The sequence below is a fragment of the Anopheles maculipalpis genome, chromosome 3RL (genome assembly GCF_943734695.1).
Source record: "Anopheles maculipalpis chromosome 3RL, idAnoMacuDA_375_x, whole genome shotgun sequence".
In the NCBI taxonomy this organism is placed as follows: Eukaryota; Metazoa; Arthropoda; class Insecta; order Diptera; family Culicidae; genus Anopheles; species Anopheles maculipalpis.
In genome coordinates this window covers 9,986,113-10,005,763 of record NC_064872.1, presented here as the reverse complement: position 1 = coordinate 10,005,763, position 19,651 = coordinate 9,986,113, and the positions used below count along the sequence as shown (strand labels likewise).

Genomic DNA, 19,651 nt, shown 5'->3' with positions numbered 1-19,651 from the left:
CGGATAATACTCGTTGAGGCAACCAATTTCCGTAGGACTGATCTATTTTTGTGGACGGGAATTAGTCGTTTTGGAGTTATGCCCTTTCCGTAGAGAAGTTTACTTTTACTGTTCAACAACTTATATCATGTGTGACGTTATAAAATTTTATTATACATTTTATTATATTTTTTTATCCATAGTAGATTATCAAATTATAGAAAAAAAAAACTTTCAAGTTATTGGTTGGGCACTCCGCCTATTGACCTACCTTGAACCAATCTGAATGCAGAAAAAAATGGTTAAGGAATCAGTTTGCAGCCGAAAAAAAAAGAAACCATTCTTGGCTAGTGCGTTTCCGAATTCCAAACTTACCATACTTAATGTTACCCACTGTCAAACTGTTTTGTCTTTTTTTTCTCTCTCTCGGCAGAACCTGTCCAACAACTTTCAGCATAGTACGTTGTTGCCGCTTTAATTGTTTGCATATTTAATTTTTGCATTTTGAAAACTACCGCATTATGTGTGGTGAGAAACTACAGGAGTGTGTGTGTGTGTATGTATTGTTTGCATAATGTTTGTTGCGGCCGTTACGTTGGCCGGTTCTAGCGTGGTTGCCGGTACGCGAGAACCGCAGTGCATATTGAACCGCGAAACGTTACAAAACATGAAGATCGTACAGTGTTTGCTGCTAGTGCTTGTACTGACGGGTAGTGCTCAGGCTGGTCCGCTCCATGTCGCGTCCGAAAAGGTCGCAAATCTTTTACGAGTGCGTAGAACTCCGTTCCTATCGTTTCCTGGCGGTGGATTTGGTGTTGGAGTGCGGTACGATGAATCTCGGTACCGTAGCCTCCCGGGTAAGCATGACTTTATGCTCCTGTTTGCTGTGTTGTGAGTGGAAATCATAATTAATTCCCAATCAATTCACCAGGATTTACATTTGAACGCTACAACGGATACTACGGCCGGCGTGCTCCCGATGCCTATGCAAATTTCTCCGAATAACACCACCCGCAAAATGCAGTGTCGTGTGGCTGATAAACAGAAAAATCCCACCCTTCGTTCTACATCCAGAAGCTGTTGTTTTTCGCTCGCATTCTGTCACCGTTCTAGTCTCCAGTACGCGTCATCCAGACAGCTGGTTATTAGCACCAACGATCTATTGCGATCCATCCATCTCCGCGCTGTCTGGAAAGCTCGTCACATCAACCCAAAAGCAACACTCTGTGCGCGCGTGTTTATCGTGTCAGTTACGACGATTCGGTAGAGTGAAAATTAACGCTTCCACTCCTGTTTGCCTGTTTGACTATTTAAATCCTGTTCCGGTGGTTGCGCTGTTTTCATTCGCTTTACAACCGAATGATTGGTCAGTTGTTCTATCCGGAAGGTAGTCGATTGCAGCCGATCGCCAGATTCTTTTAGTGAGCACTTTGTGAGAGCATAATGAAGTGTACCGTGGTATTGGGCATTTTGATCCTGTTCCTGGGAATTGGAGTGGAGTTTGTGCAAGCAAATCCGGCCCCCCACCTTGGTTTTGGAGTTGGTGTGATAGGTGTATCGCCGTATAGAGCATTCGGAGGATATCCAGGATATGGTTATGGAGGATATGGTGGAGTAGGATACGGATACGGTGGCTATGGGTATGGTGGCTACGGGTATGGCAATGGATACGGATACTATCGAAGACGAAGGAAGTTCTTCCCTGCACCTCCGGCTGTTTTGATTGGATAATTGGTGAAAATGGAAACGAACACAACACGCACACAATATACATATGTGATTAATGTAGTTTGAATTTATCAGACTAAAGACGTTTTTTTTTATTGTAACCAGACAAGTGTAACCATTCAAACAATGTAATTTATTAAATAAAACCAAATAACACACAAATAATACTTTATCTTGTAGAAAATCTTATCCTTAAGCCGTGAAATAGCAATCAAATCCTTCACAATCCTTAAGAAGGTCCAGGAGGACATATCAATTCCTCTTCATCAGCTTGCTTGTTTGGGAAATCTTCCGAAATGTACATCAGATGTTACATTATCACCAGTTCAACTAAAGACAGTGACTCAGCCACTAACCCGCTACTCGTAACAAAACATAAACATAAGCTATAAATGAAGAAACTATGTGATAGCCAATGTCGCACATTCACCACATATCGTGTCAGCCTAATTGGTAAACGTTTGTGAATTTCTCTACTTCTTTGTTCGAAAGATTCACCCTCAAATAACTTTCGCGTGGAATCCCCATCCCCATTCCCGGAAGGCAAAGTATCAACGATGTCACCGATGATAGTTTTATCGCAACGTGATCAAGTATGTTGAAGCGATCGCGTCTCCATTTGATTCAGCTAATGAGAACGCTGTGCTCCTCTACGCCTCGTACCGAGCGGATCGCTGAAGAATCTTGCCCCGGTTGTCGAAGCCCGCGCTACACAAAAAGAAGAGAAATACATTCTCCAGAGCGATGTTGCGTTAAATGTATTCTAATTGAATAAACCGTAAACAACACAAATATTTTTATTTTTATGTCTACTAAAATGTTCCTTTCCTGCTACTCTTTAGCCTGATTTAGGCTATTCTTAATTTTAATGATACCCTTTTTTCGTCTTAATTACATTGCTCATGATAGAGAAAGATTAATTTTATCACAATTTTTTACGAACTAACCGGAAACGGAAATGCAAATGAAAAAAGCAAGCGAAATCAAATTACCAAATGAGTGGTTACAACAGTTCCGGAGCTCAAACACACGGCTCCGTACCCTAGGTTCTACATTAGAATGGATACGAGCATACTGAGGAAAATCGTTCAGAAGAATGAACTTTTTTCTTTTCGTTATATTTAAATGTTTTGTAACATAAAATTCATATAAAGAATAATAATATAATTCAAACACGCATAAGATCGCTCGTACCGCTGTACAAAGAAGGTGGAAATAAGTTTATACCCGTGACCGTTGGTGCTGCCGTTGTGCTACGAGCATAGTGGTCGTTCTAGCGGTCAACAACTGTTCGCTTATTTGAAAATTCAACGTATTCTTTGTACGATTTTAATCACACAGAATAATATCTTTGCACGAATAATATTTGCACAGAATAATTATTAAATCTGGTACCTAAGTTAGTGCATACAATTTCTCATGAAAACTAGATAAATTTAAGCTTATACATGACCAAATAAACAGCAAAAGTGATATGACTTTTTTACTGAGATTGGTCGAACATTCATTCATATTGGAGCGGAACATTTGCAATGGTGCAATACATCTGGTTTGACCTTAATAATTTAAAAAAATCGTATTTAAGTGTTGTGTAACATCTACACGTTTATGAAATGAAATGGAAAGATAAATCAAAACAGCAGTATGTATATGAATTTACAGACTTTAGTGCAGAATCTTCACATGGCAGGACCGGGGAATCAAACCCGTTCTCCTGTAGTGTTGACCGACTATCCAACTACTGAGCATCAATCTTTCAAATAACAGAATAAAACTGCTACGAAAGACTACTGAAATGCCAGAAATGCATTTCGCGTACTTATCTAAAACAGCAGTCAGAGGAAATTATATACATTTTGTTATAAAGAAAAGCTTAAAAATAGTGTACACAAGTATAATAAAAAAGTGAAAAAGGAACAACAAAATTTATACTAAAATCTCATTTTTATTTCTTAATATCAAACGTTTCCACGGATGTACGGTTTCAGGTCAATCGTTGGTTTCAATTTTCCAACGGTTACCACACTTTCCTAGTTCCATTCCCCATAATTTTTCACGCACCACTCCCTTCCTTTCACTCTCTCTCTCTTTCTCTTTCTTCACTATTATCATGGTGACCTTGCCACATACAAAGAGAAAAACAAATAACACGAAATCAGCTGTTTCTTCATCATCAATTGACCAACCAAAGCTAACGGGTCTTCGGTTAATTAGCGTCCCAAGCCAAACTGCTTGACCTTCGTCACCTCACGGTAGTGATGTCCACCGAGCAGTCCGTGATGTCCGTGCTTGATATGTACCTTCCGCTCGACCGTATGCTTAAACGGGAACAATCCACCACCGACACTCTTTTCCTTGTAGTGATACTGATACTTGAGTCCTCGCTTATCACGCACTGCGCCACCATCGGCCACTTCCGCCAAAGTTGGTTGCGAACTCTGCAATTGACTCTCTTCCGCCAGCATATCGATCGGCGAATCGATTGGTGTAAATGAATGGCAGGAATGCAGAAGAACCACAATCAACACTAACACTGCACAGTAAAGCTTCATGTTGCTCATGGCTCAGCTCAAGATGCTGAAGGTGTGTTTTGCTGGGGAAGTTTTCGCGTTTTTCTCGAACCACCTACACACACAGAGAGAGAGAGAGGCTTGTGACCTGCGTTCGGGTGGACTGTCTGGAAATGACTGTTAATAATGGACTGTGGGTTTTTTTAACGGTGGCTCACACCGACCCGGCTGATGGGCTTTGTGTGTTTTTTCGGTGTTCTTTCAAAATTCAATTTACATAACTGGTCTGACCGCTCCCCCGCCAGCGGTGGGGAAAGTGATGCGCCGTCTGGTGGGGATCGGGCGTGGATGAACTTGAAATGCACACACTGTTTGCCGAAAGATTGCTTGAAGCGTGACGAATTTTTGGTCAAGAAATCGGACGCCTGCTGGTGGCACCTGATGCGACTAGCTGATGAGATGAGAAGGGGCAAGTCCTGTTGAAATCGGGGATAAATGTTACTTTGCTTGAGTGGGGATTACTATATTGTGAATTGTGTTTATGCCACTTCATCCAAGAAAAATAAAAAATTGAGGAAGTTACTCCGAATGAAACTTCCTTCTATTAGTCGTTTATGATGATGAAAAATGAAAATTAAGAAAAATGGTAAAAATACTTAAATGGACGATAAAATCAGACCACCAGGATTTTTTTTTAAATTCCAATAAAATAAATTATGATGCCGATATGCAACGAATCGTCTTAGCTTTTTGTAAAAAGTTAGTTGAGGATTTTTTTCAGGTTGAGACAAGCGTCAGCATAATTATACAAAAGCATGTGATAACTTGTTGTCCTTTTTCACACAAAAAGTAATATGAAAAGTCTCGTGTTAGACGCATTTATTTATATTTTCAACAGAACGAAGACACAACTAAGCCTATTTTTGACGATCACATCACGATCAACCTCGATAAATTCGTCTTATCCACTTGGACTTGGACTTGAACTCAGAAGTCCATCCTCGGAATTTCTCTGACCCACAATGCTTCAGAATGCTCTACTGTGGCTTTGTCCACCTGATATTCGAATATGCGACTATTGTTTGGAGCCTTTAAGGCACGGTCTTAACTACCCGAGTGGAGAGATTGCGGAAATTTTTTACTCGCAGCGCGGTTAAGCGCATTCTTGGTCGCTTCCACCTATTATTTTGGAACTTCCATCACTGGAATCAAGACAATCCTGAGCTTAAGCTAAATTTATCGCCGGCTTGATGCTGTTGGCATTCCTCCTTTCTGTTGTTCCTTTTGATGTTCCCTCACGATCCATTTGTCCTCGTCCACCCATAATGGTTCCTGTTCCGTCGCTCAGTCTTTTGCTCCAACGATCCACTGTTAGCTTGTTTCCGTTTATTTAATGCTTTTTCTGATCATTTATTGACTTTGGCATCTCTCTGTCTTCCTTTCGTTCGTTTCGTAGACTTTCTTCCTCTTTTGCTTCTTAATGATTTTCTTAAAATTGCAATTAGATTAAGTTTATGATTGTGTAGGCAAGCAATGGTACCATGTGGTGCGAAAATGTTCATCATTTGATCTAAAACAATATTTCCGTTAAGTTGTGAAACCACGAGTGGAAGTAAGCCTAAAAGTCTTAAGGTTGTGCCAGCATCAGCACACCGTTCGAAGGCCAAAAATTCCCAACATAAAGGCACAATCATCAGACACTCATCAAGCGGAATGCCTAACAATGCTGACTGAACCGCCTTCGTCTCTAATACAACTCAACCGATGAAGGCATGCCACATGTCACGTAATCCTTTGAAGATGAAACTATCGGCATGAGGTAGATTGCATGAATAATCTAACACAAAATCCCCCATGGATCAGGTCGCTGAAAAGAAGAATCTCATGTTTTAGAATTCAAAACTGAAACATTCCTACTACTACTGTATTTGTAAACTGTAATGATTTATTAACAATTTCTGTATTCATTCTGTAGTGATCATCTCTTCAAACAATATTTTTTTCTAACACCATCGATACTTTTTTCCCCACTATTTACATTAAGTTGTTTACATTTTGCAATTGCTCAACAACACGAATAGATAATGGTCCATGCGGGATAATGATTGTGAATCATCCTGACACACTAACGATCGAATGAAAAAACCAATCAAGCTTGTTGTTTATCTCATCTTTGTTGACATTGGACTATTTTCCGTCCTTGGCTGGGCGGCGACGGTCGATCGATCTATCTATGTTACAGTAAACAAGGTGAAGATTTTGGAAAACCCTATACGCTTGAAGACCTGTTACACGAGCCACGGTGCAACAAACAATTTACGGTTCAGTGCCACCGGCAACTGACCGAGAATATGCTTGAAGCTCATTCACAAAAATTCCCCACCTAAAAAAAAAAAATCTTCTGGTTGAAAGTGTTGAAAGAAATCGAAAACAAAAACAAAACAAAGCTTGATCCAGTTCCGGCGAAGCAGGGAGTGATTCAAAATAATAATAACAGGTTCGTCGTCTAACGTGGCGTTGATGTCTTTCCGTTTTGGGCAGCAACCGCGTTTGCCCTTTTGGCGAGGCAAAGCATCGTCTAATGATACCGGAGCCGTGTGTGATTCCATGACCCCAAACCACCCCCCAAAAACCCCCCCCCCCCCCCCCCCGCTCGATATGTAACGTGCGGTGTGTCTGGGAGAGGCCGAACCAGGAAGAAGATGACGACGACATGAAAAGCCACCACTGCTGGGTGATCTGCGTCGTGCGTCGATGATGACAAACGATACGGCGGATGACAGGCGCATGGCACGGCATGAGTTCTTGCGTACGCCGCAAAAATCCCAGAACCCGGCACCGCGCATCTCACGCGGTCGTGTATAAATACGACCCGGCCGGTTCTGGCATACACTAAACCGAGCTAGAACGACAACGACTCCACATCGGCAGTACAGAGTGAAGAAAGTGTTCTGTCCAGTGCCAGTGCCCAAACGAGTGAAGAAAAGGATGATCAAGCTGGCGTACGCGTGTTTGCTGGTGCTGCTGGCCCTCGCTAGCATCGAAGCCGTTCCGGTCGGGCAGCCGCAAATGGACCAGCAAATGGGGCAGATGCAGGACCATCAGCAGGATGGAGGAGCGATGATGATGATGATGGCGATGGAGGATCCGATGATGATGCAGCAGGAGCAGCAACCGCTTACGCTGGAAGACATGGCTGCGGTTTACGATCAGGGTGAGATGGATATGGGCGAAATGGTTCGCGAGAAGCGACATCATCGTTACGGCGGTGGTTATGGCGGTGGCTACGGCGGGTAAGTAGGGGCGGTGGTTGCGAATTGGAATTGGCATTACGATTTATATTGCTTTGTGTTGTGTGCAGATATCGGGGTGGATACGGTGGCTTTGGAGGTGGATACGGTGGATACCGAGGTGGATATGGAGGAGGTTTCGGTGGCCATCGGGGTGGATACGGTGGATATCGTCGTGGTGGATATTACTGAGCGTGATTCTTACAGTGTAATGTTACAGCAATAAACTACTCAATAAAGAACGAATGTGATACGGCATGACAAAGTACATAAGGATTTTTCATTCGACCAGAGTGCGGAAGAAATTTGTTCGTTCTTCTCGTGGTTTGAGTCATTACCCTTTCATGAGTTTTTTTTTACATATTTTATTATTTCCCTTAAAGGTTTGATATCTTCTTTAGAATGTGTTGTCCAGAATGGTTATAAAACTTTGAAAAAAAAGTCAGTTATTCAAACGAAAATCTAAAAAAGAGATATAAAACTCTTGGAATTGAAGCTAATTATTATTCACGTTGAATTGGCAAAAAGAAAAGAATCAAACAAAAACAAAGTAATTAGCTACACAAAACACAAATCAAAATGAAAATGATGTGACTTTTTTGCAGCAGTCCCTCGCGTTTAATGATTGCGTCATGTCAGATAATTGGTTAGAAGATTAAGATTTTACGTCTTTTCTTCATTTGTTTTCGTTCTCCCACTGTTCCGTCGTAATTATTCTGCACGTGGTTCTTTTGTACCGGATAGGGAAAGATTGAAAACACAGCAAAAGGGCATTATATTAACTTGATTTTTTTATGATGGGAATAAAGCAGAATGTTATAAACATTCATTATAAATAAAAAAAATTTACAAATAAATCACTAATGATATTTATTTATTTATAATTAATAATGACGGTCCAGTGCCGTATTGTCAGCACCGCTTGTGTTGAGTAAATTTTATAATCATCTTGATAAGGCATTTCCTCCTTATTATTTGCCTTATCCCGGGCATACTCGGTTAAGTCACTAAAGATATTTATTAAAGCGATAAAGTATTTCAAGGGCCCGGCCCGGTGGTACAGGCGACAACGGCGCCGGTATTCAAACGGCATGATGGCCTGATGGCCGGCGTGACCTTAGAGGTCGTTAGGCCAAGAGCAAGAAGAAAATATTCAAAATTCTAAAAATGTAATTTAAGAATGAATGCTTTTTTCCGGTACACAGTTCGGTGTGATTTTGTATCTGTTCTTCAAGGTTTAAATTTCCTTTAAACATATTCATTTTTTAAACAACCTAATGGGTGTCACAGTCTCCATACAAATACACAGTTCGAAAGGTTGTTGAAAAAGTGTTATGACATTAAAAAGGGAATAACTTCATGCGTTATAAAAAATATTAAAAACCAAAGATTGTAAAAAAAAAAAAACACTTGCCCTAAAAAGTTACATCGCAGAGAGCCAAAGACTTTTATTAAAACTAGTCAACTAGGCCCGGTAGAACCTACCTTTGAACCCGCAAACTCCGAGATGCATGAAAACTTCGAAATCCGAACACCTAAAATGTTTTTATTCCGTTCATAGCCTGTTCGTATTGCGAATAGCTTAAGATAGCAATGTTTAACATTCGTCTTGATTGAAATACATTTTCTTCTATGAAAATAATAATAATTAGTAATAATTTGCTGTGGTATTTTTTGTTCATGTCCTTGTTTAAGAATTTTAAGGTACGACGAAGACGAAGTTCGGTTCGTGGTTGGTTCGGGTGCGTCACGCGCTCGGGTTCTTCGGAACCTTACGTTCTTTTATATATAGATTTAAAGAAAGAAATAAAAATGGAACGGAACAATATTTTTCATTACGGAAAGAAACGCTCCGTATCGCCTGATATGCTCTCCTGTCCTGATGAAGGATGAATAAGGCATAGGTGTTGTAGAAAGAGGTGCGCGGCTCCAAGACACAACTAACAGTATACCACACGTCCTGATCGGATTAAATTTGAGCAAGTTATCGTCGATTTCCAACGAGCTTAGTGGAAACCGCTTTTTTCGCGGAATAACTGGGCGGGAAGTGGAGGGATCGGGTTGAGGTGTTCGGCAAAAAGATGCGCGGCCTCAAGACGCATCTAACGGTATGCAGAACGCCAGGATCAGACCAAAACTGAGAGAGTTATTGCCGATTTTCGACGTTTTTCCGCAATAACTGGGCGGAGAGTGGAGGGATCGGGTAGGGGTGTTCGACAAAAAGATGCGCATCTAACGATATGCTGGACGCCTGGATCGAACAAAAACTGAGCGAGTTATCGTTGGTTTTCCACGGGAATGCTGCTGGCGGAATTTCCAGAAAGAGGGGGATCCGGGGGAAGGGGGAACCCTTAATTCCCATAAATATTGAAAAACACGTTGCAGACGACTTTTTAAAAGATATTTAAAGAAAGAAACAAAATTGAGGATGAATTTCATAAAACTTGGAAAACACTCTTAAATTGGGCGGAAAAATATTTGTCTTGACGGAAAGAAAATAATTTTCTGACCACTTTTAAAATTTCCATTTACTACCTCCTCGGCTAGTATGCTCTCCTGTTACTCCTGGTCGGATTTTGCCGCATGAAAATCCACAAAAATGTGGCACAAAAATCCGACCAGGAGCGACTGGAAGTAACAGGAGAGCATGCATTCGAGGAGATAGCTCGGGCCAGCCGAAAAATCCCAAATCCAGTTTTAATTTTCGAAATCCAAGTTAAAGTTGGGTTGGAAATTTTAATTTTGGAATTCAACTTAAAATTTTGACTCGGGATTTTAAAACTAACTTTGGATTTTAAAATTGAATTTGGAATTTTTCAGCCGGCCCGAGCTACCTCCACGAATGCATGCTCTCCTGTTACTTCCAGTCGCTCCTGGTCGGATTTTTGTGCCAGATTTTTGTGGATTTTCATGCGGCAAAATCCGACCAGGAGTAACAGGAGAGCATACTAGCCGAGGAGGTAGCAAATGGAAATTTTAAAAGTGGTCAGAAAATTATTTTCTTTCCGTCAAGACAAATATTTTTCCGCCCAATTTAAGAGTGTTTTCCAAGTTTTATGAAATTCATCCTCAATTTTGTTTCTTTCTTTATTTATCTTTTAAAAAATCCTCTGCAACGTGTTTTTCAATATTCATGGGAATTAAGGGTTCCCCCTTCCCCCGGATCCTCCCTCTTCCGGGAAATTCCGCCTGCAGCATTCCCATGGAAAATAAGCGAGAACTCAGTCATTTCTAGTTCGATCCTGGCGTCCGGCATACCATTGGATGCGTCTTGCAGCCGCGAATCTGTTTGCCGAACACCTCAACCCGATCCCTCCACTCCCCGTCCAGTTATTGCGGAAAATCGGTGAAAATCAACGATAACTCTCTCAGTTTTGATCCGATCCTGACGTTCCGCATACCGTTAGATGCGTCTTGGGGCCGCGCATCTTTTTGCCGAACACTTCAACCCAATCCCTTCACTCCCCGCCCAGTTATTGCAGAAAATAACAGCATTCCCATGGAAAATCGACTATAACTCGTTCATTACTGCTTCGATTCTGGCGTCCTGCATACCGTTAGATGCGTCTTGGGGCCGCACATCTTTTTGCCGAACATCTCAACCCGATCCATCCACTTCCAGCACAGTTTGTGCGGAAAATAACAGCATTCCCGTGAAAAACCAATGATAACTCGCTCATTTCTAGTCCGATCGATATGAAAAGCATACCATTGGATGAGTCTTAGGGCCATCCACCTTTCTGGAGAATAATCCAACATGTTCCCTCCACTCTCCACCCATTTATTGCGGAAAAACCAAAGCATTCCCGTGGAAAATTAAAGATAACTCGCTCACGGTCGTTGCCGTCGTATCCTGTACGCTGGCACTTGCTGGGTCTGGAGCCCTTAGAATCTTGTCGCACACTTTGTCAAGTATACCTATTACCTCCCTTCTCCTTAAATGCATTGATGCTCCTACCTCACTCTCATCCATTCTTCGTTCTCGAGCTCCCCTTGCGATTGCATCAAAAATATCGTTTTTTTGGTGCGAATGAATGATTTAATTATTATTATAAAGGAAAATTCAATCATCACCACCGACAGCAGTGTCGACTTAGGGATAAATTAGGAATCTTCTTTACAGTTGTATAGATAATAGAACGAACATTTTTTTACAATAGGAGAACAAATTTAGGCCAAAAAACTTGAAAAATAATAACACGGGTTATCTAAAAACAGGACTGGGGTTCAAATCCCATCCGGACCGTCCTTTCGTAATGAGGTCTGACTAACCAACTACGTGGTATCGGCAGTCTAGAAAGCCATTTCGATGGCCGGCATGTCCTTAAAGGTCGTTACGCCAAGAAGAAGAAGAAGAAGAAGAAATCGTGATAATAATTAAATAAAAATGAAAACAAATAACACACTTCTTTGTTAAGTAATCTACAAAATAGAATTTATAACTAATGTTTTATTCACAAAACACGACCAGTATTGCTGAATTACAAGTAATTATTAAGTAACAATGTTATCCAAAAAGCTACATAAAAAGCGCAAGACAAAATAGTAGACATGTTACATTCAGTGAAAATAAAAACATATTAAGAGTGTCAACTTATTACAGTTCCATGATTATCCCTCTGTTGAAGAATTGTTTAATTATAAAACTTTTTTCAACACAAATCCTAAAATGTTTGAAAACAAAAGCTATCGAAAAATGTCTCTACCTATTCAAAACACATCAGCAAAACCACATTAAAAAGCTCAGAAGAACTCTGTGGGATACTTTATATAAAGCTAATTTCTTTGTAAAAATTCTAATGAAATTCCCATCCTCGAAGTCCCATATAAGAAGTGGCATGTTTAATAGAAGAAATAAACACTATTGCACTTTCTCTCGCAGCTGGTCAAACAAACCGGTCGCGAGGAGTTCGCACCAATCAACGAAACAACGATTAGCGCTAAATCAATACTTAACGGCAAAACTCACTGTGCGTAGGAACGTGGGGAAGCTGCTAGCTGGCATGAACGAACATGCGCCCAGATCGTTGAATAAAAAATTTGTCAAGTCACTCGATCCCTCCTCCTTCATTGATCGCCACGTGAGGCTAAGCAATTCCTTTTTTTTTTGTCTATAAAATCCGGTGAATCCCCTTCCGCCGGGTTGCAAGAAAGCAGTGCAATGCACCGTGAGAAGTACGGAAATGCAACACAACCCCACCATTGGTATTCGTAATGACAACACACATTACATGGTTTCTTTTAAAGTTTTCTCTCATTTGTCATATTTTTGCGTCATCAGCAAGGGTTTCTTTCAAAGCTTTTATTTCTCATCACGCCTTAGTTTGATGTAGTAAAATAAATTCACAATAATGCACGCTAGCGATCATCAGCAAAATCGTCTACCGTGTCAAACAAATTACAGGCTTGTAAAAACCTCGTGAGAGAATCTAATCTAAACGCTGATGAAATTCACCAAATTCCCGCCCATCTTGACCTTGTACCACATTGCTACCTTCACGGTGACGCCTCGTCCACTGCAAAACTGGATCCCACAATTGTTTGTTTGGTTGGTTGTGGTGGTCAGAAAACGCAACCCATTTCCCACGACAAAGTAAAGTTCGCTTTCCAATGTTTTGTTGAGTTTTATTTTTTGGTTTTACATCATCACACGCGTAGCAGCAGAAGTCTTAAAAGTAATGCGGATATCCGAACCCTCCACCATATCCGTATCCACCGTACCGGTATCCGTAGCGCCGATAGCCACCGTATCCAAAGCCGGGATATCCACCGTAACCGTACCCAGGGTAGAAACCACCTCCGTACCCGTATCCAGGGAAGCCTCCAAATCCTCCACCACCAACCAATCCAACGCCAACGCCAATGCCAACGCCACCGAAGCCAAGATGACGCTTTGAGCGTTGACCTTCCGTTTCGGTTGCAACGCTCTCCTCTACCGGGACCAACTGCACAACATCTACGGCAGGTAGATGTGCCTCAGCTACTTGTTGGTTTGATTGCTGTTCGGCAGGATAGGCCACCACTAGTCCAACCATCGCCAGAAGCAGCAAACTGCACAATGCCTTCATTGTTTAGTGGAGTTCCGACCTAAAGAGGAACGTGAAAAAATTCTAATTAGTTTCTCCAAGAATTCGCGTATTTAACCATGTTCGTGATCTTTTAATTCAAGTACAGCTTTTAACCCTATCAATGCACCCGTCACGATCAGCTCGCAACCAGTATTGAGCGGGATTCACTTCTTGGACACCTATCAGTTGTCAACAACACGTCGTGTTCTAACAGATAAAATCCCCCGATTCGATGGGATGGGAACGATCGATTAGCACACTGTTACTTGTAGCAGATGATTGTGTTTATCGTCTGATCACACACACACACATACACACAACCGATCACTCACTCTTGGCACTTGCGTAACCACCGACTGTTTTCCTGTGCGACCTTACCTTCCGTTTCTGACAATCTGGTCCCAAAATTTTTCGTAGCGAAACGCTTTCCGTTGATCCGCTCGTGAGCGCTTGATCCGTCGTTTGATCGTCTTCCAGCGATGAGGATCGGTTTTTATATATCAAATCACCACTCTGCACAACGCCGTGTCACTTGCCCGATACCGCCTCCCTCCCCCGCGAAGAAGCAACTGTTGGGAGTGGGAGGAGCACCGAACGGTTCGTGTCACCAGAAACGCTAGATGGAGAGCCTGCCTTGGCGGGCGCTCTCGATGGAGAACATTCCTTCCCATCGTTTAGCAACACTAGCACAGTCCCCCGAGCAAAAGCAGCAAAACAAAAGCATTTGTCTGGTCGCGTCGAGGTCATTACAGCGTGTTGTTTTCTTCGCCTTTTGGGAAGGTAGGCTGAAGATCACGTCTTGCGAAAACTAGAAACGAAGAGATACGCAATGCTTCCGCGTCGTAAACGCACAGCATCCGTTTTCTAGCCACCGATTGGGATGTTGATGGAGCTTTTAGCTTATCTGTGTGGGATTTTCCCGTTAGTGACTAAGCGATCGTTCTGGGTGATCGTTTCCGTCTGCAAATAAACGTAAGCAGTTTACGAATTTGGCAGCATTTTTTGGACACTGAAAGACAAATGTATTCTCGAGGGATTTGTCCCAAACATGATCTCCAAGATGAAGAATTTTGATTTTTCTAAACAATGATGGATGTTGTGATCCTAGAATCCAAGGTCCACAACGATCAAGCAACCGGACAATAAAGCCTCAATGTAAAAGGCTTATTGGGACGTATCCTTTTGAGTAGTTTCTAGACTCTCAGTAGCGACCAGAAATGCCTGTTGGCTAGTGAAATGGATGACTCGGACACAGGGTCATCGCATTGAAAAACCATTCCCTAAGACTGCATTTTCATCCATTAATTTTGCAGCAGTAACAGTAATCTAAAGTTCCTTTTTATTGTCAGTCAGTATCCGAAGCATTCATCAATCATTTCACTCAAACATACAGTCCTCGATTGTACAGTCCGCCGAGCTGATTGCCATACCCACCGTACGGACTTTGGCCCACATTAAATCCACCTCCATAAGGATATGCGCCGGCACCCTGTCCAAAACCAGAGTATCCAAACTGTGCTCCACCAGGGTAACCACCTGCTCCGGTGCCTAAATAGCCAACACTACCACCAACCCCAAAGCCACCGAGTCCTCCAGCACCTCCATAGCCGTTCAAAGCGCCGAACCCATAGCCAGGACTGGCGTAAGGATTGTACAAGCCTTGCTGGCTGTATGGCGTCGTGTACAGTGGATTGTGATGACCTCCGTACGGGTTGTAGCTGTACCCAGTGCCTGAATGAAGCGGACAAAGAGATGATCGTTTCAATTGCAAACACACCTTTTAAAGTACTTTTCCCAGCAGTTAGTTACCAAAGTAGCTTAATTCTCTGGAACGACGCTCGGGGATGGTTTGATCATCGCGCCACTTTGCCTCCAGCGGTTGCAGAAACGTTGCCAGTGCGGAATCTTTCGAACCGGCAATATCCTCACGATCCGATTCTATGCCCTGGCAGGATATGGCTAGCACAGCGAGGACCAGGAATCCTACGGCAAATCTCATCTTTTTCACGATATGGAGCGGCTGCGTACTTGACAGACTTGTGTGCAAAAGTGGTAATGTTCAGCAAAATATCAGGCACCATCCCTTAAATAGCAAAACCAAAGCATCGAGTGACAATACCAAGCGTTGAAGATAACAATACGACACATTGTTTTACACTCGACTTTACCATTATGTCATACACGGTTGCAAAGCAAGTATGGAAGGTCTAACTTTTCCCTTCAAGGATGGACATTGTTCTGGTCAAAAATTTGCATCACTGGCAGGTTGGCCAGATGGACGTCCGATCGGTCATAAATGGCCGTAAAACAATACAACACACGGTTTTACGTGTTTAGAAAAGAGGCCTTCTTTCTAAGAGACCTCCTTAATTCAGTAGGTACCAAACATCACATAACTACACACACGGTCATGAACCGCCCGAGCGCGATCGTATCGAGTGCTAGAAATAGACCAAGCACGGGCGCAATAACCTACACGTCCACCGTCCATGCTAGGCGCGGATCATGGTGTAAAAGTTTGTTAAACTGTAACCGGTTTCCTGCGCGCGTCTCGGCGTCGTCGGTCAACTTGACATTGGACACAAGCCATCCGGCGGCTAAAAGCTGCTAACCGAATGACTCAGTCACCGTTGTGTTGGAGGGGGGGAGGGGGTGGGAGGTAAGCATACGGAATTAGCATGTTTAGCTGTCCACTGTGCATCGAATCGCGCAGTGTCCATCATCGTGATGGAGCAACTTTAGAACTGTGGCCCGAAATTGGTGGCGCATTTTGTTTATCGTATTACTCCGATCGAGAAGAACGCACTTTCCACCACTTCGACAACAAACAAAACGCAGAACAACAGTTTATTCCGGTTCCAGTTTCGAGCAGGATCTGGGAAAGACGACATCCACAAAGCCACAAATGCTAAACTTTATTTCGATCGTAAAAGTGTTCATTTGAGCTCTTAATTAGCTGGATTTGAGTTTACTTTGAGCCGGTGGGTCGGTGTACACAATTTCGTACTCGTCTTGTAATTGTGAGGAGATTCTTTGGTTGCTTTTTGTTTTGTCAGACATTTTACTGTTGTTTTTTAGCCTTTTTTTGTGGGAAGAAAAGATAAATCTAGAAGCATAGTTAGATCTAGAGAAGAGATTTCTGAAACCGTGGCACAATATTAGGGCCTCCGAAAGACTAAAACCGCCACTGATTCCATGAACTCATATTCGTCCAAATCAATTCGTTCACCTTTAAAGTGTACAAACATTACCAAGGCAGGTGGATGAATTCCCATTAAGCGAGGAAGCAGTTGTTGCCGTTAGTCTAAGCCCACAGAACCATCCAATTAGCGACGAATGAGGCTTCAGGCAAAAATGCTTAAGGAACGAAATATGTCAATAACTGCAGGCTGATGACAATTACGAAAGCTCCTGCAAAACAATCACAGCATGATGCCGGAAAGTAGCATCTTGGCTATTAAACATTGATAAAAACATAAATTATTTCTATCCCAGCAAGGGTCTATGCTTGACGTTCTAGTAAGGTACACGATTTAATAAGTGCGGCTACTATACTCTAAGTTCTTGCAGGATAAAGCTTCAGTGATTCAACTGTGCAGCTAGCGTTCTGTATGCAAGCGATCGGTCGATATTTCTACTTATCCAGACTCTTTTCTTCTCTTCTTGGCTTATCGACCTTCTAGCTCACGCCGGCCATCGAATGGTTTACTAGACTTGCCGATATCATGTAGCCAGTGGATAGTCAGTCCCCATCTGGGAGGAACGATTCGGGTTTGAACCCCGGTCCTGTCGGATGAAGACCGGCACCGCGGTCGTCTATATCACCGGGTCGCCCCAGCCAGAGTAAAATTCTATTTTACACGGAAAAGTTAAAATCAAATAAATGTGAGTAATTATTCAAACCTGAAGCCTTGTGGTACTTTTTAATGCATGTGGCAAGTATTGGGAGGCTCCTTGCACAATAAAATCACATTGATCAATGCCACAATGGTCCTGGAGAAAACAAAAGGGGATGTGACGTCCTTTTCATTGATTATAAATGTTCCAGGGTTGGGTGGTCGGATTGAGGCTCCCACCCTCTATATAATTTCCCTTCTTCAGAGAGGCCAGAATATTTGCCCGTTATTGCAACCATTTTGACGCGAAAAGTGGGGAGGAATTAAAAAATAAAACGGAAAAATGTATTCAAAAAACAGGCTTACATGCATGTTTCTGTCCATCATGGCGAATGTTCCGGTTAACTGATGGAAGGCCGCTGGTCAGGGGGTGGGTTTTTTTTTTGCTAGCAAGCTTCAATTACTATACCTTTAATGGGAAATTTATCTAAAACAACTATCTATTTTACGGGTTTTTTAATCGCTATTCGAAAAAGTTATTTTTTTCAAAGCAGTCGTTATAATATTTGCTGATTTCGGGCTGATAAACTAGGTACCTAAAAGTAGTACTGCTATTAATGTGGTCTGATGCAAATGAAGAAGATTCTAAAGTTTCGAGGCTGATAACGATCAAAGTAAGAACGTAAGAAACATCCAGCACACAAAACCCAACAACACCGGGTGTCATCAGAGTCCCAAGTTTGTTTGAATATTAATAATGAAGTTCTATTGGTGCGGACGATAACATTGTCAGTATTGAGTCCTAGCGTCAAGTTTTGGCAAAGTAAAACAGATAGGAAGTGAATAATAAAATAAATAGAGCTGATGCATTTTTGAGAACTGACAATGATGCACCAAACAAAACCTTGAATTTGAGGAACATTGATGCAGTTTGTACACCTCCTAATTTTGTGTGTGAAACGGTCGAGAAATAGAACCATATTTCCCAAGATACCAGTCAAATGATGGTGAGAACGAGGCATGCCAACGATGCTTTACGCTTAAGCCACGCTTAGGCCTTTAAAGATCTTTAACATTCAATGCAATTTATAGATACAGATGGAAGCTTTTTCAAGGCATATGGTGCGCTATGGAATAAAGTCACAATTCAACTGTGATATCGGGTTTCTGTGACCAATCTTTCTCACTTACACAAAAATTTCTCTATTCGCCATCTTGTATTCAACATCCTCAAACCATCGGAAGATTACATAACTTCACGTGTCCTCATTCAGTGCTTATCAAAAATCCCGGAACGTTGGCGATCGTTACGATCGTAGCAATTACACTTGCAAAACTTCCCCGAGCGGCTCACATACCGGCAGGTGTCACGGTTTCGTCCAAATCGGTATCCACTACCGCCTCGTTCCTCGCTCGAGCTCGAACTGTGGCTGCCCGAGTAAGATCGATCGTCCCGCCCGAACACATGTCCCAGGACTTCACGCACGTGATCGGTTGCGGTGTGTTTGGCGGATACTTGCTTTCCGGTGCCACCGGTACCAACTTCTACGGCCAATGTTGGGTTTTGAGGCGTGATGAGGAACAGGAAAAGCGCTGTCACCAGTGGCAAGCGCAATGAACCTAACCAAACGTGCTCCATGTTTTGGAGAAGAGTTTCCAAATGTAACTGAACTGAAAGTGGGCAGGAACCTTTTTTTATTATGGTGTAATTTTTTGACAATTGTGAATCCCCATTTTAATTGCTGGCTATTAGGTTGATCGTAACCACATCTAGATTTAAAATGTTGGTATTTTACGGAGCCCCCAACTGACTCCGATTGCCCATGAAATAAAAAATAGTTACTACTGTCATTGACCTTGACTAACAAATACATTACTTAAAAGCGTCTAAACGTATTAGAACATGGAAACATTGTTGGCATCTCTTCAGCGTATAATTATGTTCACCACGAACCTAAATAAAATTAGAAACAAAGTTTAATTACATCCAGCGCAAACGAAAATCTTTAATGAGTTTGGAACACAATGCTAAGCATATGGCGCGATCTATATCATTCAGATGGAATTGAGCGATGGGATGAGATTTTAATGCTCCAAACTTCCGCCTAATGGATGCAACAGTGGCGGATTAACCTCGGTGGGGTTGGCAGCCGTCAGGACAGGGGAGCTTCGTCGAAAAGTTATTATTTGAGCACGAGTACGTACAGGGGTTCAGTTTGTCTATAGTTTGTATGACGAAT

The 19,651-nt window shown here is 42.1% G+C and overlaps 4 protein-coding genes across 4 annotated transcripts in view; 2 read left to right on the top strand and 2 right to left on the bottom strand.

Annotated features, from left to right (window-relative positions):
• The window catches only part of LOC126565684 (uncharacterized), a 343,737-nt gene that overhangs the window by 17,770 nt on the left and 306,316 nt on the right, over positions 1-19,651 (top strand). The window lies entirely within an intron of this gene.
• On the top strand, positions 7,206-7,708 carry LOC126560393 (neuropeptide-like protein 32). Its single transcript, XM_050216352.1, has 2 exons — positions 7,206-7,510; positions 7,579-7,708. Exons 1-2 carry the CDS (start codon positions 7,206-7,208, stop codon positions 7,697-7,699), a joined length of 426 nt encoding a protein of 141 aa, XP_050072309.1. The 3' UTR covers positions 7,700-7,708.
• Positions 13,177-13,575, bottom strand: LOC126565603 (keratin-associated protein 19-2-like). The gene has a single exon (XM_050222797.1). It carries the CDS (start codon positions 13,573-13,575, stop codon positions 13,177-13,179), a length of 399 nt encoding a protein of 132 aa, XP_050078754.1.
• On the bottom strand, positions 14,957-15,574 carry LOC126565497 (uncharacterized). Its single transcript, XM_050222679.1, has 2 exons — positions 15,385-15,574; positions 14,957-15,306 (listed from the first exon to the last, which is right to left on the bottom strand). Exons 1-2 carry the CDS (start codon positions 15,572-15,574, stop codon positions 14,957-14,959), a joined length of 540 nt encoding a protein of 179 aa, XP_050078636.1.